The sequence below is a fragment of the Protomyctophum bolini genome, assembly GCF_963924005.1.
Source record: "Protomyctophum bolini genome assembly, chromosome: 12".
NCBI classification, from domain to species: domain Eukaryota; kingdom Metazoa; phylum Chordata; class Actinopteri; order Myctophiformes; family Myctophidae; genus Protomyctophum; species Protomyctophum bolini.
In genome coordinates, this window is record NC_137873.1 from 11958009 (window position 1) to 11973584 (window position 15576).

Below are 15576 nucleotides of genomic sequence, written 5' to 3' on the forward strand. Positions count from 1 at the left end.
GTAACCACTTTGTGTAATGTTAGTGCCATGCTTTTTTTATCACTCACAAATATTTTTTTTTAATTTATTTTTTATCTTGCATGTGAGGGAGCTATATGTCATCCTCAACCCAACCTCCTCAGAGCTATTACAGAGAGCCCACTGTAATCTCTGCCGGCAGAATGGAAGACGCCACTCCAATACGTCTCCATGCAATGAGCCAGCCTTAAGCCGGATTTATACTGTGTAGCACACCGGTGTCGCACACTCAAAATAGCCGATCTAGAAGCTCAAAATGCATTGCTCTGCGACGTATTGTGAGCTTGTAGATTGACTGTTTTCGGTGAGCGACACTGCACGCAACAAAGTGTATCAAGCCCTTTACTGTATTTCACATTGGCATGACTTCTGAAGACAGCCAGACAGTCGCAGCAGAGCAGCACCCCCAGACAGGGGGGGGTTACACTGAGATGATATGACAGGCATCATCTCTGCTTTACACTTAGGTAGTTTGTTTATCCGGTGATAAACTCTAACTGCCTTAAATTATAGTTTGAGCTGCAGATCTTCCTTTTAAAACGATATTACTGAGTGCGAATTTTTCATGTCACCTCCCATGATTACAAGATTTTCAGCTTGTCAAAGTTAGATTTTTTTAAGTGCCTGTCATAAGGTGATCAAATGTATCAGTTTTTATCAGGGAGCATGATAACCAAAGGCTAATAATTCATGGTATTTTGTATTTATGAAATGTTCAGCGGTTGCCCAAATTCTAACTCATAATCCAAGTTAATATTTCCTGTCATGCTTATAGATAAGATGGTCATGGTTAATGCATTGATAATTAAGCATGAGCTTAATATGACACAAGCTATTTGGCTCTGAATGCATGTGATAAATCTCACCCTTTCTCCATGCCTACCCATCCCTCCTCACACCATCTTTTTTACTGACCCATATTTCCTCCCCTATTCTCGCGCATGGTTCCCAGATATATTTGCACATTAATCCTACCCAAGCAATGGTGATGGTGGAGTTGTGTCTTTACCTGAACAGATTGTTCAGATGATATGATTATGGACTTACCTCTGTGCTACTTACAAAAGACAATACACCCCAGCATTTTGCTCATGAATTCTTGGGATTTCCGGGATTTCAAAATGGGCATAGCTGAATGGCAAAGCTGCTTAGTCTGGAGCTTGTACTATTTGTTTTATCTCACATGGTTCTTTCTGGATGGCCTTTGTGATGGATGCCAACTAATCTGTGTTGAGATGGCTGGGATATGGAATGACAATGGAGCTTGCCTCACTTCAAAGAATATCTCTGAAAACACCTTGAAATAATAATAATAATAATAATGTCAGTCATACTGTAGCACAGATGTCTTGAGTGGAAAGCTCCAATGATTTAGATGACTGCATGTCTTAAATAGTCAGGCTTAAGCAGGAAAATCAGGATACCTGTTCACAGGACCCATGTTACATGCAGGGTACATACCCTATTTATCTCTGAATATAGTTTGTACTCCATATAACGCTATCAGCTATAAAAAGAGACATGCAAGTAGCTATTTTAAAGCTTATTTAACACTGACTTGTAGTTTGAACGGAAAGTTATTTATGTTCGATACCTTTATAAACAAAATGTGAGTATGTCCCAAAATTAGTTGGTGGACTAGATTGTGGATAATGTGCTTATGATGCTTACCTTTACTGTAGTGTTTATCCATAGCCTATTGCTCATAGCAGCCTTGTTGACAGCCGGGGGGATCACAACACCTCCATGATTGATGGAGCTCCATTAATACGCTCATACATTCATCAAACAAGGCCTTTAAAAGGCAGGAGAGAACATCAGGCAGTTGCCAAAATATGCACTTTAGGTATATCGCCAGCGGTGGCAACGCAACATCAGTCAGGCATCTCATTAGGGATGCAGTTACATGTGTGAATAAATATGTGGCCTGCACACTTTAATCAGAATGAGGCCGCCGCTGCCTCTGCCGCCACTGCATGTTGCTGGGGACGAGGGAGGGATCAAGGGGTAGGGGGCAGGGGTTGAGATGGGGTCCATATCCCCATGAGGATTATACCGATCGAGTGATGGGGCTGATTTGTAGAAGAACCACACTCATCACTATCTGACTCGACAGCCGTTCCATTTGCTCCACCCCACCCTCATGCATAAACCACCCGTATAATCTTCTATATTACATGTTAAGTTTAATTTTCATCACCATAGAGCCAGGCATGCATATTTGTTACTGGGTATCTAGAGTAAAGCCGCACAGGCTTTACTCTAGATACCCAGTAGACAAAAGTGATTGACAAATGTAAGTAAGATGTAAGCTTCCGCGATTCCTTTTCAATGTTCTGTGTTAAGACTCGTTGTGGAGGTCATGCTAACAGAAGATGATGAGCATGACAATTTTGTCAGGTCATCGATAGCGAGGACACAAGTCTAGGCCATGTATTTTGGCAGGTTATCAATACAGAGGACACAAGCCCAGCCCATGTCACCATTCTTGTCGATGACAGCCAACAGGGTTATTCATGAAGCACTGCTCTAGAGTGGTGACCACATTCTCTCACAACGTGAAAGAGGAAGAGAAGCGGATAAATTCTCAGTGTGTAAGCAAGGTGTCACATAAATATATCAACAGTCACACATGTCGCACCTGCTCAGTATCTGCAAACCGTAGTCCTGCTGACTAAAATTACTGGACATTTACAATTTTTATTGTCATTTTCTGTACATTCTGTGAGCTCAATGACGCTAATAATCATTTTGTGACGTTTTGAACATTTGCGGTCAACAGCACAGCTGGATTTAGATTGCCCTTTAATTACATCCACCTGGTGTTCCAGTGTGTAAAGTGTGTAAAGCGCCTTTGTCCAAGGCGCTTTACATAGATTGTGCAATACATTCACACACACACACACACACACACACACACACACACACACACACACACACACACATACACCGATGGCGGCGGAAACCATGCAAGGCACCAACCTGCGGCTGCTCATCGGGAGCAATTACTGTAGGACTTCAGCGTCTTGCACAAGGCCACTTTGACACTAACTCTGGGGGAGCCTGGGATGGAACTGGCCGCTCTACCCCTGTGCCACTGCCACCCCTCATGTAGACTGCAGGACTCAGAGTTGAGAACCACATTCATTTGAACATTCATTTGTAGCATAATGATAATGATTTGATTATTGGTTAATTGTCGGACCCTCACATAAATGTCACTACCCCTAATCCGCATGTAATTTCAGCATGTCCTGATGAATCCTATATATTTCCACCTTTCTAGTATCAAGCCTAGAACAGAATAGCGCTTAACCATAAATGTGTGCGTTTTGCATAACAGTTTATACACTAGTGAATAGTATCACTTACTGTTGTATATTATTTACGATTATCATTGGGCTTTAAAGTTCAACTGCAGTCAATGCCTTAGATCCTCAAAACAGCGTACTTACTGTACTGCTGTATGCTGCCTCTGTAGGGCATTACACCTAGCATGTACAACAAAACGTGCTGGGGGCTAACACCTCCATTAAGCTTTACAAGGCAGCCTGAACATGCAGCAAGAATCACATTAATTGGTACAAGCCATGCACAGCATTGCTGCTACGAGCGCTGCATGCTGATGAGAGAGAAGGGTGGAAGAGAACAAGAGCAATCGGACCGATTAATTCATCGGTCCGATTGTCTTTACAGATAAACAAGCCCAAAGTAACAGCTTGAACAGATCTACAAGCTCACAATATTAAATATAAGGTATTAATTAAAGTTCAATCTGACTTGCCTAACTAAGCCTGCACTGCAGATACCCTGTTACATGTATGTTTCAGAATGGACAAAGTTATTATATATTTTTAATACAGAATGAGATATCGTAGTAATATCGGTTATCGGCCATAACAGCAATTAATTATATCAGATATCGATATCACCCAAAATGTCTCATCGGCACATCCCTACGAGAGATGTTTTAAGATGGTGCTTTGATGTTTATAGTAAAATAAAATAAATAAATGTAACCACATTCAACCTGGCATCCCTACAGTATGTTGGGCCTTTCATAGAGCACCGAAGTCTGACATCACTTTCAGTAGAAGGCGCCAGTACACAGGTTCATGTATTTTCTTATTTCCATTGAAATCTCCATAGCGTTTGAAAAATAAACCGACCATCCCGGCCTTTCTGTCAGGGGAGTGGCTGTGCGTCGTTAATGATGTCCATTCATATTTGACACAGCCAGTTTCTGGAGAAAATGTAATTAATGTGGCCACAAAAGCCTTGAAACTACATATTAAAGCAATGCCGCTACTATATACGCCCAGCTGTCAACACAGTGCGTTCCTGAGATTCCTCGTTGACGTAAGCTCAGCTGGCAGTGACTCAACTCGTACTAACCACGAAACATTAAATATCAATAAAATTTAAATAAACGTAATTAACATTCAGTTTCTGTTGTGCGACGGGCAGCTGCAGCCACCCCGCCTACCCGGAAATGTAGTCTCTGGGTTGTTTGACTCGTTTCTAACGCATATTTTGTTACTCTTTGGGTATATTTGTACATTTCCACCTTCAGTCGATGCTTCATATCCATATGAGTGAAAAAGCTGGGGTGATCGGTTTATTTTTCAAACACAGTTCTTATATATAAGAACTGTGTTTGAAAAATAAACCGATGTCACTCTCTTCATATTATGAAGAGATCTTATGCAATTAAAAGTACACGAACCTGTGGACTGACGCCCTCTACTGACAGTGACGTCAGGACTTCGGTGCTCTATTATAGGTGAATTTAAATTAAAAACCAATCTAATCTTTTCTTTCTTAAAAAAAACTATATATACAATAAAAAATATCACACCATCATCTTGCAACATCGAGGAAGGAATTCGGTATAGCTATGATTAGGTGATGTAATAATGATGTAAAACAAACAGTGAATTTGACAGTGATTAAATTATCTTTATTGTCAATGGCGTTTTTAAAACAAACATTGAACTAAAAACAAACATTAAACCTGTATATAGGAGGGGCTAGCGCCCCTCAAAAATAGGGAAACTAGCAGATTGATAAGCTGTGAGCATTTTAGCTTGACAGCATCATACGACAGTATGATGCTGTATAGAAAAGGCTTAAGTGGATATATTTTTTTACATACATGGACTTGTTATTTACTTATTGTGTTAATTACATGGCTTGCTGAAAAGCTATGAAAATGGGTTCGGTTTATTGCACCCACAAAAAAATGACATCTCAAAAGGTTATACAGTAGGTATAATACTCTTCCAGACAATAAAAGAAGCTAGACATTGAGGAGGAACAGTAGAGATGGACGTGGAACACATGTTTTCAGAATGAGAATAATCCCATTCAAAACCAAAATGAGAACATCAAGGTCTCGGTGTGGCTGCTGCTGCTGTTTCTTTAGTTCGTTGGAATAGATGAGGAGCCAAAGAAATGATCAATATTCTCAAGAGCATTCTTGACAACAGTATATACTGGTAAATGGATCTTTAATACTGAATAGTGCCTTTCTCCAGAGCGCTTTCAAATGTGCAGCACATTCGTCCATTCAAACACACATTCACACACCGATGGCGGAGGCACCGACCTGCTCATCGGGAGCAGTTAGGGGTTAAGCATCTTGCTCAAGGACACTTCAAAATGAGGTCAGGAGGAGCTAGGGATCAAACCGGGAACATTACGATAGCAATACTATACTCACTTCCAATCTTCCGGCGTAGTCTGACTGAAAACCCACCTCTTCAGACTACATCTTAGCCCGTAGCACTTTTCCTAGCCTTGACGACCTTACACCATATGTGCATGGTGCATACACAATATTTGGCGTATGCATAGGCTCAACTTAAAGCTGCTATAAGCAATAATATGTAAAAGTTTTAATGACCTTTTTATCTTCATTTCTTTTGGTATTCAGACAGCCAGCAATGGGTAGAACGCTCCCAAAAAAGAATTTAGTCTCTGTGACTCATCTCCGCAATCTGCATTCAAAGATTTTCCTAGAAGCTTTGTCATTTGTCGATTTGCCTGTCTGCTTCCTGATTGGTTAGTAATTTAGACCGGGTTTCTTTCGACCAATAACAGCTTCTAGGAACATTTTTGAATGCAGATTGCAGCCCCTAGATGTGTCACAGAGACAACATTTGTTTGTGGAGCGTTCTACACATTGCTGGCTGTCTGAATACCAAAAACATTAATAAAAAGGTCATTCAAATTTTGACATATTATTGCTTATAGCAGCTTTAAGTAACTTAGATAGAATTTTATGTAGACATAGCACTCTATAATGTATACGCATATAGTTTCCATATATATTCCATATATTCCACTGTTAGTAAATTGCAATACGGCCATTGAGCCTCTTATGAATAGCTGTTGCTGTAGTTCATTGGAATTTCTTCTAAACAAAGAGCAAAATAAATTACCAATACCCTGAAAGTCATTCAAACTTTAAAATACAAAATGTTCCCATTTTAAATGGAAATGAGAACAGCATAACTCAGTGTCACTCGCTGGCGTTGCTTTTAGTTCATTGGAATGTTGCAAGATGAGGAGCCAAAGAAATGATCAGTATTCACAAGGTCATTCTTGATGATACTATTTACTTTCAGGAAAATAATGTTTTAACATAGCCAATGATGCCAGGAATGTATTGGGTTTGTGTGGGCAGACTGCCAGGGAATAAGGTGAATTGGTGTATATGAGCAACGATTAACACGGACACCCAGTGAGGATGAGACAAAAAATAGTACATTTCAAATGAGAAAGCACCGGATTCAAAGGCTGGTTTTGTTGCTACTCCATGCTGAAGGTCGGTGTGTGCGCGTGCGCTCTCTCTCACACACACGCACGCACAGACACAGATGTATGAGTCATCTTAATTGATGAGATGATGACTCGCATTAAGATGTATTTGTGCTTGTGTCAGAAGGTTCATCTTGAGCTCTGGAGCTGAAATGAGGCCTACCATGCTGGGATGGTAGGTTTTGATTTAGAAGTTGGTTTTAGAAGTAGCAGACACTATACCATAGAATATATATACGCCCATAGAATAGACATAGACAAAAGCATGCACACACTCGAGTGGCACATGTTATGCGCACATATGCACATTTGCACCACACTATTACAGACCCAAAGGAGTCTAGGGGATGGGGAGTAACAAATGCGATGGAATAGTGCACGCACGCACTTGACAGTTGACACACACACACACACACACACACACACACACACGCACATGCACACACACACACTTTTCCCCTTTTTGTTCCGGTTGAACTAGTAGAGGTAGGAGCTCACTTAGAACCCAGATATGCCAGGGCTGTCATGTACTGAACTGCAGACAATCCCTCTAATGAGAATTGCCTGATATACCTTACCTGCAGTGTTGGCTCCGTCTTTATACTTCTACAAACACCTCTTCTGTCAGTCATTCTCTCCTCTCCTTCATGTGCACACTTCTGATAGTGTGACAGCCCAGCCACGCACGTGAGCAATCGCTTCATAAATTAGCTAGCTAGAGTCTCTCTCCATACGCGGCATTAGGCTAACTATCGAGGAATAAGATTAATGGTTGTATTCATCAGCAGCACGCGCAAACACTCCACTGTTCTGTACACATGCTCGTGCTGTCTCTCTCAGCACATCATCCTCTGGAATGTAACCATCTATCATTGCATTTTTCCCCTTTTACAAATGAGCAGAGAATGGCACACATATTCGTCTTCATCTAACCCCCACAGTGCCTAGCAAACATCCTACTATAGTGCTAGTGCTGCATGGCGCGCTACCCAAATTGGTATCATCCGACTCGACCGTGTCTTTACGCCATGGCAGGTTGTATTTTACCACGGGGCCAGGGAAGCGGATAAACTGAGTCTCTACCCAGCCAGAAAAAAAATCTGGGGACACTGATGCAGTGTCGGAACCTATATTAAACTGGTTTCAAATTCCACAGCTGCACACAGTGCAGGAACAATCTTAATATTGCCTCGGGTCCATGCTTACCTCCATCACTTCTCCCCTCATCTCCCCTTGCCCCCTCCCCCTCCCTATCCTTCCTATTAGAATTTTAAGTTGGTGGATAATGGGGAAGTAACCCACAGACATGCAACACCGCTATTTTGTTCCCGGCTCAAATTGCAGATAAAGACAAAACACATGTCCAAGCAGATGAAAGTGTCAATCCTTTGTCACTCCCGATTTCGGAAGGAATGGTTCCACTATTAGCCTCACGTGGCGGCCTTCAGACTAAATGACTGCTCTGAAGGCAGCAGGGGCATGCTGCCATATGGCACCAGACAGCCACCAAATTGAATAAACAGAGGAGATTTGCGAAAACAAAACAGCAGGAGTGCGTCATTAGCCCTGCCGTTGTCCATGAGAGAGGCTGCTATTCAAATAGTGCAGAGGGGTCACACAGAGTCTTATAAAGAGACGGTATCAGTGTGAAGGCTGCCATAGTTAATTCTCACAATGCTCACGAGTCACGACTCCCCTCCCCAGATATAGACTACCATTAGGCTGTATATCACCTAGCTACTGTACGGATGGTAGGCTATACTACGGTAGCTATCACACTGTACCATCCCTGGAAAATAAAAGGGAATTAAATTCTGAATTCTGAGGTGCACACGCGCACGTGTGTGTGTGTGTGTGTGTGTGTGTGTGTGTGTGTGTGTGTGTGTGTGTGTGTGTGTGTGTGTGTGTGTGTGTGTGTGTGTGTGTGTGTGTGTGTGTGTGTGTGTGTGTGTGTGTGTGTGTGTGTGTGTGTGTGTGTGTGTGTGTGTGCGTGCGTGTGTGCGTATGTGGGCGTGCATGTGTGGTTGCATGCTTCTTCACCTATGTGCTGTGTGGATCTAGTAAGCCTACCACATCTTTATAATGGGCAAATTCACATGCACTTCTAAGTGTGCAAGTGTGCATATTCTTTCGTTCATGGTGTGTATGCATATCTTTGCGTGAGTGTGTATTATTTCTAGCACAGTGCTTTTATGTTGTTTGACCAAGCTGTGATTACTTGTTCTAACAGCACATTATGCTGAAGTAGGTCAATAAAAACAGATTGACTGTTTTAGTTCACTGTTCAAACTGTGATTCTTCTGCCCCCAAATGCGATGGCTAATTTTAAATCATCGGGCCGCTGATGTATTTGGGTTATGGTGTCGCACTTTTCTGGATTCTCAAGGAACAATACAGTACGTTGAAAAGCAAGAGTATCCCTAATAAGACAATGTGGTTCATGACCCACATCGGAATCACAATTAGTTCACTTGACAACAGTGCATGGTGTGTTCTAGGTTTTTTCGGAGGGCATACGATGATCATTCCCTGCACGACATGCATATAGGCTCAGGCTGTAGAGGCCATTGATTCTCAAAGTGGGGTCAGGGGTCCTTGGGGAGGTTCCAGGGGGCCCACAGTAAAATTGGTTAATAAAGCATCACAATCATTTTTAACTAGTCCATTCATATGTTGGCTATTAAAGAAATAGCAGATCTACAAGATCACAGTGCATACCTTCATGCCATGCTGCAAATTTGTGCATCTGCTATTTTTGAGAATGTTGAAAAAATATAGAAATTATTTGGAACATTTTGAATAATTGTGAATTTAACATAAATACCGGTATTCTCTTCTGGGGGTCCCTGGGACAAAACATTTTCAGATGGGTTTCCGTGGCCAAATATATATATCAATTTAGGGGTCCTTGACACGAAAAAGTTTGAGAACCACTATAGGCTACACGTGTGTGGTCAATGATTATCTATTTTTTAACGCAGTAGAACAACAATTTGTACAGTGCAGTACATGTACTATGCAGGATCATATATGATTCATATCTGTTATATTATTGCAAAACAAAGTACACATTGTTACTGTATGTATACAGTACAGTATACTGTATGATACATGTACAGTACATTATCTGCTGTGTAGTACCTTTATGACAATGCAAGTCAACAGCTGCATCATGCCATCGTGTTGCCATAATCTTTTTGAGTAGATAGGATCCTATTTTCACATTCAACATGTAATGTCATGCTGTCAGGCAGTGTGCAATGCATGTACAGTACAGTGCTAGGTTACAGCTTCAGCAGCATTATGGATTATGAGCCATCCTTATACTGTAGCTTATTGCATGATTAGCAGCATCATATCGTCGCTGTCGGGCAGAAACCTTGTACTGTATGTCCATAGTTCGACATTTTTGCTTGTTTTGCCAATGAATGCCTACTTCTTAAAGACGATTTAGTGTGTGTGTGTGTGTGTGTGTGTGTGTGTGTGTGTGTGTGTGTGTGTGTGTGTGTGTGTGTGTGGGTGTGTGTGTGTGTGTGTGTGTGGGTGTGTGGGTGTGTGTGTGGGTGGGTGTGTGTGTTTTATAAATTTTGATCCAGTTAAAAGTAAGAGCTTGTGACTAAATAATATAATAGCAATTGGAACACAGTTTTATTTTTGTCCATTTCCTGAAAAGTAACAGTTTTGGTCATAACAGAATGCGATGACATCAACCTTTCGGACCCAAGTCATTCTCTCTCTCTCTTTCTCCAATGAAGGAAGTTGGCCAAAAAGCGCAAGGAGACGCTGAACAGCACGCGGCAGGAGATGACGGTGATGGTGAACTCCATGGACAAGAGTTACACGGAGCAGGGCACCAACTGTGACGAAGCCCTCTCCTTCATGGACACACACAGCCACACGCTCAACACGCGCAGCGAGTGCGCTCTCACGCTCAACGGCCGCAGTGACTGTGCACTCACGCTCAACGGCCGCAGCGAGTGTGCGCTTACGCTCAACACCCGCAGCGAATGCGCGCTCACTCTAAATGGAAGAGGTGAGGTTATGCATTTAAGGACTTTACTTTACTGCGCAAATGTGGAATGGCTTTTGCAAAATGGCATTTTCTAATGCCTTTCAAAGTGAGTCTCCCTTGAGGCAACCGTGAACCCCTCACCTGCATTGCTATCAGGCTACAATCTTTGCTAGTAAGGAGGATATTACTAATATGTAAAGAGTAAATGTGTAATTGTGTATTTAATTATGGGCTACATCTAGTTGGTGCATGGACCGTATTCTCCTTGTGAACCAGAAGGACCTGACCCCCATTTTGCCTCCTCTCTCTCTGCCCATATAGCTTCCTCTCCTGTCTCTACACTAACCTACACTAACCAAGTATAAAATGCTAAAAGTATAAATGTGCTAAAATCAGATAACAATTAATGGCACTCCTTTTGAATCCTGTTTCATCATCATCCATGTTTTAAAGGCCTATCTGTCCTGGCCAATTTGTGAGAGAAGAGAGAGAGAGGGTCGCCAAGGCCTCTTCTTCATGAACAGACAATCACTTTGAATTGATAATTCACAAAAAAGTTTGCCACAGTACGTACATCGCGAGTTGTACCATTGCCAAGTTTTTGTTTCCACACGCACAGTCGCACACACGATGTTACAGATGAATGAGCGCTACAGCATGCAGTAGGAGAGCCGGATAATAAATACATAGTGCTCGGGGGTGCCTACTGCCTCGTGCCACAAACAGTTAGTGCATAGACCATATGTTCCTTGTGAGCACAAGGACCAAAATTCTAATCTGATCTCCGTCTTGTCTCATATGTTTCTCCTCTCTCTGCCCGTGGGTTTCCTGTCTCACTAGACTCTCCTATCTGAAATAAATTAAAAGAATTGTGCTCCTTGTTTCATTGTAGAAAGAAAATACCAAACGAGTGTAAAAGACTTCTGCTGTAGCTCAGGTTGACATAAAGAATAAGATGTTAACCTTAGTTTCTATAAAGTATAGAGTGTAGCCTGGCACCCACATCCAAGAAGTCAGTCTGCTCTCATGCTCTCATATGGCTGCTCGTTTCATATTTTGTACACTGGACGTACACAAACAAACCTTTACAGATAATTCCAAACATTGTTGCCTGAAACTGCGGGCATAAGTAACTTCCTGTTGTTTATCTTGTCACTGTCAATTTGTCATTTTCACATCTCTCTGTAACTCCCCCTACAATGCTCTGGCACCAGGGAGGCGCGCCTCACATTGTGAAAACCCTTAAAACAAACTAAAGTTCTTCCCAAACAAACTGTAGATTATTCGACTAAACCTGGAAGTACATGGAACTCCAACATTGTAAACTTTCTTAAAGGCTTGCCCATAATCTTAACAAAGTTTAATTACCCATTCTCTTCTTCCGCGGGAGATTTGCCAACAACCCCTGAAGGGTTTGTTCTACCTCTTCTGCGGTTTCCTTTTCTATGCTTCCACATGTTTCCGTAATAGATTTTTGCTCGAAAAGGAATAAACTAAATTTTACATCAGCAAAACCAATTTGTTAACAGCAAGCTGTTTCCAATTTATAAAGCTAACCACAGTTATGTGAAAACATTTCTGAATAGCCCAAAAGGAGTCTTGAGCAACAATGCTATGCCTGGCCACTAGGGTTATCATTACACATTACACAATGCTCTTCAGAGAAGTCAGATGTCGGTTTATAAACTCAGCTCCATTGTACTTCCATAATGGACGAGTGCACAGAGCATGTCTCTAATCTTCATTAGCTCTATCTCAGTCTTTGTTGATGGGCAGCTTGGAAAAGTCTGCACGTAGGGGTCGACCTCTCATAATCCCAGTGAAAACTAAGAACTGCTGTTTCCACAGAGGTCTGTGTCTACCCAGGCTGCATGAGGAGGCAGGTGACAACGGTGCTGTGACCTTGGTTAACTGTCTATTAGAGTCTATTTAAACATGGCCCTCTGTCTGCTTGTGTAAATGGCTTAAGTACATCAGCTTGTCTTTTGCCTGTTAGCATAATGTCTTACATACCTTGACCGTCCTAAACTCTGTAAGGCCTCGGTGACGGTGTAGGGAAAGTTAATTGACAAACAACCAGCCAAATGTAGTTGAATCCATGTTCTCTCATGCTCTGGTAGGAAACCATTGTCCTCTCAGCCAGGTGCATGCATGATAGTACTACTTGAACGAGGTACTGTAGTACTGTGAAGCAGGTACATTAACCCTAGTGCTCCCCAAAAAGCAATACAATGAAACGGATACAATGAATAATTGAATCAAAGCTATGGTTATTACATTATGTTGTAAAACAATCGCAAACCCTCAACCCATAATCCTTCTGTAAGACTACAGGTCTACTACTACAAATGACGATATATATATATACTCATTTGACCCTGGTTTGCAGTTCTTTGTTTCATACTCCATCGAGAGACTAGTGACTGCCAAGTGGATGGATAGACACTGTACTGTGGCAGTGAATGGGCCTTTGACTCACAGTCAAGACCAGGGTGGACTATTGATGACCTTCTATTGTGTTGTTTCTTTGCATTTTAGCTGGTTCATCACCCTCTTCCTTCACGCTGCCTAAAGCCAATACGCTCAGCACATCCATTCCTACCAACGCCTTCTATCCAGGTGAGCACTGAGCACACAGCTTCAACTGTGAGCTGCCTCAAACTAATGTTTCTATTCAGCTTCAACCATGTTAATTGTCATGGGGTTTGATTTGTAAAAACAGAGTGGGGAAGGCATGCATCACTTAATGAAGGTGCTATTTTTGCTACTTTCGAATGATTTTTATTATTTATATTTTAATATTTAAAAAATTACCCAGCATAAGGGCACCGTTGTTAATCTGGTTAACATGCATTTTTAAGTAAATTGTTCAAATTGTTGACATGATCTAACATAAATAACAAACACTGTCTACATTTCCCAAAAGGAAATGCATTAATTGAGTCAGACCAGAAGCAGGGATAAAACTACTGTAGCCCAACCGGTGATAAAACATGAATGAGAGGGAGGAATAGAAGAATCAAAAGCCCCTGAAGACCTGAGGCTGATTCTACAAATGTCTTCAAACAAATGTTTTCTGAAAAACAAATGTTCAGCTATCAGTTGTGAACAAACTTTTTCATTTGGGTTCGGATGTGGTTAAGCATATACGTTATTTCGGATATGTATATCCTTACATTATTGATTCCATCTATTAGTATTGTTGGTCTATTCAATTACCTTCCACAAAATATCCACCTATTTCAGTCCAGTACTAACTGTTCTTAACGGTGACATTTTGTGCAGTTTTGATGTTTTCTGTTTCATACATTCATTCATTTTGTTTCTATGATTGAATGTATGATTGAGCAAGCCTTTGAGCGTGTAGACGTCTAGACAGTTTTTTTGCAAAGGGAAAATGAATGATTAAGATTTATTTCTGTTGTTTTATCTCTGCTATTCAGTGACATTTTTGGTTAATTGTTTTTTTTATTCAATGTTGTTTTGTATGAGATGACCCTCTGGCCTGACCTTTTGAGGCAGGACAGAAAGTACTAACCCGTTGCTTTGTAGTTTGTACTGTTGTGCTCATGTGCTGTCTCATTTGATAAGGTGAACTTTTACTCTGTTTCTTTTATTTATTGCGACTCTCTTTCCTCCTCCAACCTCTGCACTTGTTGTGGGGATATCTAAAGCAGATCCCTTTGTGCCAACCGCTATTTTAGGTGAGAAACAACCCCCGTTTCTATTTTTCCCCCCATTGCTGTTGATGATTTATTCTGTTTCAGCGCTCTAGAAAACATGCACATGTGTGTATATAATTCACCAGACGGTAATTTAAGTGCTTATGAGGACAAACGAACACAGACTGCTTCCCATTTTTGGTTTGATTGGCTCTTTTTGTTTAGTTTTACTGAAGACGGCTTCCTCACCTTCATACCTGCCTGCTGCTTCTCCTCTTCCTCCTTCTCCTCCCTCCCCCCTGCCCCCCCCCCCCCCCCCCCCTGTCAAAAGAAGAGGCTTTTCCCCGGGCTAAGGCTGGCTTCACTCCATCCCATCCGCATTGCGTGTCGTGCGTGTGATGTCACATTATGTGTTTGACCTCTCATATGCATGGACAGACATGTGGACTGGATGTGGTGGGGGGAGTGTCTAGTGGGGGTGGTGGGGGTGGTGGGGGCAGCTCGCCCCGTCTCCATACATGCTTTAAAGTCAGCAAAGACGAATCAACCAACAGCAAACAGTGAGGGAGAGAGAGAAAGGGGGAGAGAGGGAGGATGGGGAGAGAGCGATGGATGGATGGATGGATAGAAAACGTTCTCTCAAGTCCCACTCTCCCAGATTATTCCGAAATGATGGGATGGGTTCATTCAGTGTTTACACGTAAAGTCTGGCATTGGCTGTGCTGCCCCCCTCCCCTAGCCACCACTCTCCCACCCCACCTTCCTACCTCCCCCTTCCCACTACACATTTAACCCCCCCACCCTCCCACCCCCTCCAAAATAACAACCTTTTCTATTATTCTTTTTAATGTCTCTCTCTCAACCTATACCTTCGGCTATAACTGCTAGTGACCTACTTGTTTTGGTTTTTTTGTTGTGTTCTTTTTTTCTTCTTTCTTTTTTTTTTAGTTTTACCCCCGAACACAATGTTTATCCATCCTGTTCGGTGATAAAATAGAATAATGAAGAGCATTTTGTTTCTGCCTTAATTACTTACTGGCCTTTTGTTGAATATGCAGAAGC

General features: G+C 41.8%; 1 protein-coding gene across 2 annotated transcripts in view; it reads left to right on the top strand.

Annotated features, from left to right (window-relative positions):
• Window positions 1–15576, top strand: part of LOC308325887 (receptor-type tyrosine-protein phosphatase mu) — a 219407-nt gene that overhangs the window by 136357 nt on the left and 67474 nt on the right. For both annotated transcript variants that reach the window (XM_080778633.1, XM_080778634.1), the window contains exons 18-20: window positions 10596–10873; window positions 13391–13471; window positions 14530–14556. In XM_080778633.1, the coding sequence (XP_080634759.1) occupies window positions 10596–10873; window positions 13391–13471; window positions 14530–14556 (386 nt within the window). The remainder of the gene's footprint in view (window positions 1–10595; window positions 10874–13390; window positions 13472–14529; window positions 14557–15576) is intronic.